Genomic DNA, 11,270 nt, shown 5'->3' with positions numbered 1-11,270 from the left:
CAGTAATTAATCTCTGTACAGGTTCGGTAAATTTGAACAATCTCACAATCACCATAAAATATTAGGAAATAAACATAAATTAAGTCTCTTTCATTCTAGAATAAACACAAATTATAACACGAAAACATAAATGTTTAGACAAAATAGCTTAAAATCTCATAACATTATACATTTAAATATATTTATTATATTGACCTTTCACCTGTGCCTGGCTAACAATACAGAAGTTACAACAATGCAGCTCACATGCACTCAAGTTATCCTATCAAATAACATAAAGGTGACCTTTAGTATGTACAGAGTAACTTGTCTTGGCTGTGTTTTAGTCAACTAGTATTTTGTGAAATACAGTCACATTTCAATTATTGCTATTTTGAAATAAGTTCTTAAAGTTATTTTTCCTAAAATATAGAACAGTAAATAAAGAATTAAAGCAAACAATTATCTATTCAAGTTACAGCCTTTGTACTCTATTGCTGCTTGACGTAGGTTGCTAAGCCTTTAAAAATTTTGCATGTAGAGGATATGAAACAAAAATTTTTTTTTCAGTTTTATATATACATTTGTATATCTAAAAAATCATAAATTACTACATCAATACCATAGAATTCTAATATAATTTACCAAGCTTAGTAACTATGCTGTATTTGGGTCTAGAAAAAATATGAAATTTCAACCAGACTAAAGACACAATCTACCTCAGTGAAATTATGATTCCAAAGAAAGAAATGGTGGAAGGAACATTAGAAAAGGTGATAAAACCACTAGGACATTCTGAGCTTCCGACTGGTTATTCATGTCATATATATAAAAGTAAGTGTATATAAGGGAGCATTTCCAAAACAGGAAAGAGGTGAGCTTTTTTAACTGTTTTTTTGATATTTACTTTTAAATTAAGAAATTGAATAATGTATAATACTAAAATTTGAATTATAACCTACAGTTTGATACCAAAGTTATTGACATAAATTCATGAAATAGTAGTTCAATAACATTTTGAATGCAAGCCAACAAACAAGATGTCATGGCCTTTCACCTGAGACCCATCTGGAGAGGGTTAATATCCAAATTCCCCGTGCTTATAAATTCTCATGTACTTATGAATTTTTGTAAAAAAAAAGTTTGATCCTTTTATATATATATATATTTGATAAATAAAATCCTATAATTATCTGAAAAAACAAAACTTAATAAACAATCACGGTATTATGTAAAAAATATTAAATTTTATGATTTTACCATACATGGTTAAACATCTATGTTCCTTACTTCACAGTGTGTATTTGTGTATACAATCAAGGTGTATTTTTAAACCAGGATAACATCTGCAGTAAGTCTCTGGATGAGAAGATTAAATCCTCCCATCAAAAAAGATCAAATGTGGTTTATCAATTCATTTCACCTTGTTACAAATTTATAATGGATCAATTGTAAGATGACTGCAGACATGAGTGAGAGAACATTCAAATTAAAATACACCAAACAGATCAAGTATATAGGAACAAATGCTAGGTAAGTTTAACATGGTCATCAATTTAAATAATTTTAAGATCTTAACTAAGGTCAATGATGCAAAAGGTCTCTATATAAAAGAAAGCACTCTCATTCCTAAGTTAAAGCCATTATTTAATCAAGTCAGTTCAATATACAAATTGCTGTTCAAGTTGTAGAATTTTAGAAGTATCAGAAAATATTTTAAATATAATTTACTGATACAGATTACTCAAGACATAGATGTAACAAATGTCTTAATGGTTACAACCAGTTTCATTTCTCTTCCACATATTCTAACAAACAAGACAATGAGTAAATAAAATGAGAGGAATAAAAAAATTTAGAAATAATCACAAAACGTAAATATCTCTGTAAAAAAAACTTGGTAAAGTTTTAACTTAACTCACATTATGCTAAACTGTACCTAAATAAGAATGATACTGATAATAAAATATTCATAAAACTTTCATCATAATTTTACAATACCCAATTACTGTAATTTTGCCTGTATTTACTTTATTCCAATATTCCTCAATTTTGCTTTAAATTGGAAAAACATGGTCAATGACCCAAATGAATGGAAAAAGCAACATGAATGAAAATTCCTCATTAAAAAAGTTCTGAGAAGTTCATTACTACATTAAAGTTACTCTTTTCTCAACAATTAACTATTCTCAAAAGGACTGAACTATATTCTACACATACTATATGACAAATTTATTAAATAAATAATTTTAGAAATCAGAAAAGTGTAATTATAGTTGTTTATTTTTACTTTTCACAAAGAAAATAATTTTAAAAACTATTTTAATATATAAATGCCTTAATTTTTAAATACATTGCTAAATTAATGATCTGAGATAATGTTTTTTAAATTATAAATTCTGTATAAATAAAAAAAATATTAAAACATACCTTTCTATCCTATTTATCAGCATTACAGTAGAAAAATATGAATTATAAATAAGCAAGAAACTGCAAATCAAGAGTGTATCATAAAACTTTTGGGAAAGTTTTTATTTCTCAACATAATATGAAAACATGTACTAATTACTAATAACATGTAAATTCTTTAAAAAACAAGTTTTAAATAACATATCTGTATTTCAGTAAAATAAATATTATTTTTTTTCTTTAAATAATAAACAATTTTTCATGATTTTGTATCTCAAGGAAAAAGAAATTCCAAATGATTAAATATTACATTTTAATACAATCTTTTGAAAATTTCAACTGCTATGTGCTGCACACTGACTAAAATGGATTATATTAGCCATTATTACAAAAAAACATTATGCTACAATGAGAAAACCCACAGTCAGTAGCTGACAAAGAAAAAAAAATGTTAGTAAATTTTTGAATATATATTCACACACAGAAAAAAACAAGAAGATAAAATCAAAATATATCTATGTGGTAATGTGAAAGTGGAAAAATTATTCAACATAAAAGCTGAAAAAATAACAGTAATTTCTGTTGGCATAAAAACAGATATTACCAAATATAATATTTTTCCTAGTATAATCATATTGGTTTTATATGCACTAAATGCAAAACAAGTTCAAAATCTTTGTTCCATATCATGTGTGTTTGAAACTTACCTACTCAAGTCTTGAGCTTGCCTTCATCAATGCATGGTAATAAAGCTTACTGAACAGTTTCATTGTTGATGTTATAAGAAATGAACAAATGAATTATTTTAAGTTTTTGTTGGATATGTATATGGATCCAAAAGTAGCATTCAAGTGAGAAAGTTGGTGTTCACTTGGATAACAGGGTGACAATGATAGGTTAAATGATCTGCTGTCACCTTGCTCACTCATATATAGTTCAGAAGTGATGGTGAATCACAGGGGCTGATTATTTGTAACCACCAATGTATACATCCATACATTCAACACAATTTGACTTTAACAATATTTTAACAATTTAAAAATATTGTATAAGAGGTATTTATTTTATCCTTTGTTTTGTTGCTCTTTGAACTATATCTAACTAATAATCCAGTGATAAATAAGCCACACAGCAAAGGTCTAGGTCAAGTTACAGTATTGAATGAAGTAACACATTAGCTATTTGCGAGCATACCTCATGGAGAAATTTGTTTCTATTCTCTAACCTAATAAGTGTCCAATTTTTACATTCTAGTTATTTTTGTAAAAATGAATGTAAAAAATAAATAAGAAACAAGATATTCAGTACTTGCGTTTTGCCTCATTTTCCTTTTTTTTTTTTATTGGCACTCAGATGAAACTTAAGCCTACTTTTTTCTAATGATGGTATTAGTACATCAAATAATTTTTATGACTTTCAGATATGCACTACAGACATAAAATAATAACATACACAAAGAAAAAAATGCCCAATAACTATTACAATTTAACTGGCCTGAAAAATAATTTCCTCGTCTGTTCGATCTGAACTTGGCAATATCAACTTTCTATCTGTAAGCAAAATAACTAAAAATCTTTACTGAAAATAACGTAGCAATATACATTATTCGGTGTTTTAAAACTTTGTCTTCCTATCAGTTAGCAATGATGTAATAGCAAACATCAAGTGAATTACTGGCAATTTGTGAAAGAGAGGATGTGATAAGAAGGCATGGCAAGTGGGTTAGACTTTCTGGTTTATATCTCCATAAACAAAGATGTCTGAAGGCTATAAAAATTACACTATGTCTTAGTAATATCAATACTATAATGAGTAATTTATATTAAACTCAAGACATTATAAAAGGGGTGATGAAAAGATATAAAATGGGTAAGTTGGAGTGAACAAATGCCATGGTACACAGACAAGAGTAGATTGAGAATTTATTCAAATAGTTCCTTTTGAAATTAAAACATATATAATATTAAAATTTGATTTATTCACTACATTTTGATGCTATGTTTATTTTTATACATTAATAATAAATTAGTTTAATTAAATTTTGAATGTATCTCTGTAAAAAGTTTTATCTTCCCATATCAAGAGGGTTAATTTCAAAGAAAAATAATGTTGTTACTCATAGCAGTCCGAAATTTGCTAGTGGGAAAAAAATAACTAGAAACCATTTGGTAATGCCTTCAAAAGTTAAGGTTCATACATATGTAATAGTATTACAATTTATTTCCTAATCAAACAGAGTAATGAATCTTATTTTGGAATGTGCAACGTAACCATTGATAAAACAGAAACCAGTAATCATTTTCTTACCTTCCAGCAATTCCTGTGTTCTGGATCTCTTGGATAAAAATACCCAATTCTTTTCTTTGTTCACTACGCAATCCCACAACACTGAAACCCAAGCTACTGCCTTCAGGTTTATATAGCTGAATAGTGAGAACCTCTCTACCTTGAGCACCTTGAGAAATAGTTTTTTGAAACTCTTCTGCATAGCTGTCTGTAGCAATGGAAGACAGTGTGTAATCAGGAGGAACCAGTTGTGGTTGATCCAGCTGTATTAAAAAAGTTTTGGTTAAAAATTTAAACATAAGTCAAAATTTATTATTTTTCTACATTACATGAAGATATTATTTATATAACACAAGCTGAGGTACCCGTCCTTTGTCCTGGTTATGAACTTACAAAAATGTGTGTGTGGATACTATAATAAATACCACAAAAATCCTAGCTTTCACACAATTTATTTATAACATATAATTACTGTACTCATTATTACCTCACCAAAAGTTATGTATATGCTTTAAGAACTCAATATGCATACACTTAAAACATGGTATACACTGGTCAGGGTGGCTTTGTAGGAAGAGGTAGTGGCCAAAGTTGTGGCAGTACGGTTGCTTTCTGTTACCCACTTTCAACACCCAGCTCTTAATGACCTTCAACGGTGTTTCACATGATTAACTAACAGACGGTCATTGGCTGCAGAAGTGTCTTACAGAGCAAAGTTGAAAGGTTACAGGTTAAAGTAGGAAGTTGGTATAACTCAAAAAATAACCATATCAGCCATATGGTGGCTGATGGAGTAAAATCTTCAGCTGAGTTTATGTGTTATTGCTACAGTGACAGTCATTTTTTTTTCCATTGCATTCCTCAATAGAGTGTTAGTGCACTCTCTAAGGTATGCAAGATGTTTTTGTGCCCTCCCCAAACACTGTGTGTATGTTGTGTTTTACAAAATTTATTTTTTTGTTGTGCCTTCTATGAATGTTGTTAATGTTATCTTATGTGAAATATAATAAATGCTCAATAACAGCAATAATGGGGGAGAGAGTGAAGGGATTGTAAATCCCCCATTAACATGCTCCTTGTTCCAAACTGTAACCTGACAAAGTTTGGTTGAGATTAGACCAGTGACCTAGTAGTAGTTAGATAACAGACAGACAAACAGATCTGTTTGTGCTTTATATATATAAATTAATTCTGCAAAAATCAAAGAACAATCTATGTCTTAATGAGCCTTTCTTTTATGGCGTAAACTGAAATAAACCAGCAATCTTGGTTTTTCTATCAAAAGAAATAAAGTTAAAATACAAAGGTTATTCTTCAATCTCAACTGGTGGTCAATTTTCTAACAATCTGTTATAAATAATTTAGAAATATGCTAATATCCATTAATTAAAGGTTTCTGACATTAAGTATAAATTAACATATTTATTTGTGAATTCTAGAAGTAGAAAATACTTCATAACTATGTCAAAAATAATGCATATACAGCTGCAGACAAAAGTATTGGCACCCTATGTTTATTGTACCATAAGTAAGGGTAACAGTTTAAAGATAAGCAGTCAGTAAACTTTAATCACTTTTAATACAACAAAAATGCAAAATACATATTTATTAGAAATTTAATAACTATGCTTTATCAATCTTGTTTCGTTTAAGGTATTTGTTCAAGACAGAACTATCAAAATCCTTGCTTTAGTATTTCACGTGTCTTTCTTTTGCCTTTATCACATTAACCAGTGCATTACATCTTGTTAGAGAAATCTGATTCCATTTTATTTTGCAAAGTTCCATTAGCTCAGCCAGATTGGACATAAAATGCTTGTAAAATACATCCTCTTAAAATAAAAATATAACATAACCTGATGATTGTTTAACCAATTCTTTAATTGCAATATCTGTCACCTATGTGGTTAACTATATATTTCTTTTTATCGAATGCTTAGCCACATACAGATTTTTTTAGGTCATTCCAAAGAATTTCTATTGGATTGAGATTGTGAAGGCCATTCGAGAATTTTTTTTTTCCCCATTTCTTCAAGAATTCCAGAGTTGAATTATCTGTACACTTTGGGTCATTGTTGTGTTGAAGCAGATGGTACCACTGTACTTTGTATAATGTTTTGATACAAGGCTGTGTTCATTCACTCTTTGATTACATGAATGCCTTCAACTCCAGCATTGCTAAAACATCCCCATATCAAGCAACCTCTATTTTTAACTGTAGCTACAAACTGTTCTTCAGTGAAGGTTCTCCCTTTTTTCTCAAATATATTTTGGTTCACTTTGGGGGAAAAGCTCTATTTTTGTGTTATCAAATTGGAGAATTTTGTTAAATTTTACACAGTTTGTTTTATGAATTTTCTTTAAAGGTAGCTTGCAGTGATTTCTAGGTGCATACAATTGTTCTATGTTCAGGTGCTTTTGTGGAGTTCTTTCATGCACTAATATACCTGACGATTCTAGATTTTTCTTTAAGTCCTTGATATCTTGGATATTTTTTAGCTGCTTGGATGGTTCTCCTACCTGCTCTAAATGTAATTTTCTTTAGATGTCCTCTCTCTTCAAGCATTTCAGTTTAATTTGTACTGTAACTTCTTAATCATTGCTCTGATTGTGGATTTTGGTACATTTCTTTGATACTGTTCAGAAGTCATTTTATTTATTGTAGTCTATTACAGGTGCTTTTCTCAAGCATCAATCCAAAATTCTCTTTCTACAAATGTTTGCAATCATCACCTTTTTTTTTTCCTGGTTATTGACCTTATAATGCAACTTAATTACTGTGCAATGGTTTTTCAATTAATTAATATATTTTTTAATTGGTTCTATTGAGGTTTTAAGAAATTCTATTGAAAGGTGCTAATACTTTTGTCATGAACAAATATTAGAAATCACTTAAGTTTTCACAAATATTGTTTGTTAAACTATCACAAGTGGTGTAATTTGGTCTTAGTCTCATTAATTACAGGCTAATGTTCACTAAGTGCTTTTACTTCAAACACTTTCTTGAATTATTGAGTGTAGGGTGCAAAAAATTTTGTACATGACTGTATGGTTAAGTACCAACATAAATTTGCCCAATTTACAACTAAAACTTTATTAATAAATTATTTTGCTTACAGAAAACAAATATATGTGTATGCTGGTATCTTGTTAATTTTTTCCTAATTTATATCAGAGAAAATTATAACAGCATAAAAAAAATACTAACCTCAGGTGTTGTGTCTTGGTAATCTCCATTTCCTGTTGCTAGCACCTTTTCTATAGGAACCTGATCAAATTCATAGTTCTGTTCTAGATCAGAATTCAAATCATAAGAGTCTGAATTGTGTAAGGGTGAAGGATCAGGAGATACATTCAAGATCAATTCTCCAGTAGATGTGGAGATATCAAAATCCCCTGGAAGAATGGATGGGTGTTGATGTAACTGATTTTTAAGCTCCTGGAGTGAGTCCTAAAACAGCCAATAGATACTGATCCTTTACTTCACTTACACTTTAGTTTTATAATGTTTTTCTACTTATTTTTTGAATTACTGACTACAGGATAAATCTGCTTTAATCTATTCTGGTATATATAATACCCATTATTAAATCTTTCACTGCCACATTTATACGAATATAATTCTCCACATGCCAAGTTTATCTTTAAACTCATACATAAATGCACATGATGTCATATAATTACTTGTTTCTTGTTCATTACTTGTAATATCAACATGTAATTTTTTCTCAAAAGTAATTTTCAGCAATATTTCATATATACGATTATGTTCTCATATTGTAAAAAGTATAAAGTAAAATAATTATTAATACATTTACTTCAAAAATTAATAAGCAACTTTTATGATTTTTTAATTAATTATAAAATTATAGATCTTCTTACATACCTACTTCTCAGAACATTTAGTTATACAGAGAAGGTTAATGCTGTGCAGAAAACATGTGATACTGAGTGCAGTTGCCCCCATTTTTTTCTGTGGGATATAATACACATACAACATTCGTAATAGAGTCAACCCCCCCACCCCCCCACATACATTTCAGTTGTAAAAGCTGATCACAATGTGTGTGATTACTATGTTGCAGTGGTTTTCATTCACAAAAGTCATAAAATAACAGTAAACTTTAATTGAGACTAAAACAATTTAGTGAGTTGTCTTAGTGTTAGTGAAGTTGATCAGTGTTTTACCTTTCCAGATGATAGAGCCAATGGTAATGGCCAAAGATCATGACTTGATCCAGTTAATGATGAGATAAAAATATGTATTTTCAGTAAGCCAAACTCATTCCCTCTTCATTACTTTTATGTTGCAGATTTTTCTAGTAGGATGGATGACCTTTGGAGTGGATTGCCTTCTGAAGTGGTAAATGCAGTTAACTTAAGGAAGTTTAAGGGAATGATCGATAAATATTTAAATGATAAGGACTGGCTCTGAGTGTTGGTTGTCCAAAAAATAATTGAAATATGCATTTTAGAATGCAATATTTAAATCATACACTCAAATAAACTGTCCCAAAACTATATCTGGCTTTCTAACTAACCTATATTAAGGTAGAAAAAAAGTAATTACTTATCTAAGCACAGACTTCAGTCTACACACATCAAAATCTGCTTGTGAAATAACAGCTTTTACCACATTAAATAAATAGTTATCAGAATCGCATACTTTCATAAAATGGCCTTTTTACTGGTTATAAACATGTATCATTGACAAGTATGCATGATTATATAACTGATTTCAAAAGCATGAAGAGCTGGGAGGAGTTTCTGTGGTGAGTGTGACACATATAATGAAATCTCAGAAATAAATAAAGTGGTAGGTTATTTTCTATAGTTGCTTGTCAATATCTATAGCTAGTGTATACAACTGGTGAACACTCTGAAACCAATATAAGGGAGGAAAGGAAATCGAAGAAGGAGATTTCAAAGCAGAAAGATATTACGTGACACAGTGAGTGAAGATTGAGAATTTATTCAAATACTTACTTTTAAAATTAAGAAATTGAAACTTTGATGATATAAAACTTTGTATTATAAACAACATTTTAATGTCGCATTTATTAGCATATCTTGACAATAATGTTTAACTAAAACTCTGTAAAAAGTTGTGACATGGGCACTTTGATACTTGCATATGCATAGGGTTAAAAAAAAGGGTAGTTTAAAAATAACTAAAAGAAACCAAAACTAGCTGAAAAATAGGAAAATTAATCTCACTTAAGAATAACTGAGTGGTTGAATAAAATCAATTAATGAGCCTAACACCCAGCTCTAAATCCAATGGAATTTTTTGGGTGAAATTATTTATAGATATAATGATTACATGACAAAAAAAATAATTATCTCTATACAAATCATTAGTTAGGTTTCACAAGTTTAAGATTTATAAAAGATAGGATAGGCTCCAGTAAAGACTGTTTTTAACATGGTGATTGGCTTTTAGAACAATTGGCATTCCTAGTGTCAGAGGCCAACACTTTACAATTAGAATTTAAGACAAAACAAGAATTGGTTATTTGCTGTAAAATAAAGGGTGGGTTTAATTTTTTACTTTACATGGTAAAATAACTGGCAAAAGAATTTGTCCAGGTAGCAGAGTAAGTGGTTCAAACTCTGCCTTGTCTAATAAATTTTTACACCTCTTGAAAAAACTAATTTTACAATATGGCATACAGCCCTCAAATTTTAATTCAATGTTTTTGCATCATTTTATCATGCAATTAGCTTTAATAAAAAATAATACTGAATTAATAAATATTTGCTTTATAACTTTTAGCATTAAGGCAATACATTTGAAATATTAGTTTTATGTTTAAAACAACTCATTTAATTTCTTTAACCCTATCGCTACAGGTCACAGGCCATGTCATCGTGTTTGTTGACTTGCATTCACAATTTTATTGAACTACTATTTTAGGAATTTATGTCAGTAAGTTTGGTATCAAACTGTACATTATAATTCAAATTTTAGTATTATACATTATTCAATTTCTTAATTTAAAAGTAAATATTAAAAAAACACAGATAAACATTGATTTTTGTGTGTCACATGGTATGTTAAATGCAGCACTGGTTCAAATTAGATGTTTGTGATGTCAAAATACAAAGTCTATAGATTCATATGAATTAGGAACTCAAATTACTGATATTAACAAGCTAGAATATAAAATAAGAACCTCCTATCTTTTCTATTAGCTGAAATAATGCTCATGTAATGAATCAAACACAGTGACTCCATCCCACTCACCTCTTTCCTGTTTTGGAAACGGTCCCTTATATACACTTACTTGTGTATATGACATGTGAATAATTAAGCTCAGAATGTCCCCCTAGTGGCTTTCTCAGCCATTTTCATGTGTTAGGATACCATCTCGTTCTTTTGAAACAAGATTTCAAGGAAGTAGGTTGTGTCTTTAGTCTTCTCGAATTTCATATTTTTTAGACCAAAATTCAGCTTAGTCACTAAACTTGATAAATTATAGTAGAATTCTATGGTATTGACAAAATAATTTGTGATTTTTTTGTTATTCAACTGTATATTGTTGCGTCATCGAGATCATGTGATTCTCACGCTCTCTACTTTCTAGAATTATCCT

The 11,270-nt window shown here is 29.3% G+C and overlaps 1 protein-coding gene across 6 annotated transcripts in view; it reads right to left on the bottom strand.

The window, feature by feature from the left end:
• The window catches only part of LOC106458124 (multiple PDZ domain protein-like), a 198,914-nt gene that overhangs the window by 163,171 nt on the left and 24,473 nt on the right, over positions 1-11,270 (bottom strand). For 4 of the 6 annotated variants that reach the window (XM_022384257.1, XM_022384261.1, XM_022384258.1 and 1 more), the window contains exons 4-6: positions 7,883-8,125; positions 4,696-4,937; positions 2,410-2,418 (exon numbers count right to left, since the gene is read on the bottom strand). In XM_022384257.1, the coding sequence (XP_022239965.1) occupies positions 2,410-2,418; positions 4,696-4,937; positions 7,883-8,125 (494 nt within the window). The remainder of the gene's footprint in view (positions 1-2,409; positions 2,419-4,695; positions 4,938-7,882; positions 8,126-11,270) is intronic. The other 2 variants (XM_022384259.1, XM_022384260.1) reach the window with 1 other exon arrangement.

This window comes from Limulus polyphemus, unplaced genomic scaffold (genome assembly GCF_000517525.1).
Source record: "Limulus polyphemus unplaced genomic scaffold, Limulus_polyphemus-2.1.2 Scaffold418, whole genome shotgun sequence".
Lineage (NCBI taxonomy): Eukaryota > Metazoa > Arthropoda > Merostomata > Xiphosura > Limulidae > Limulus > Limulus polyphemus.
The sequence above is the reverse complement of the archived record's forward strand: the minus strand, read 5'-3'. Positions and strand labels throughout refer to the sequence as shown.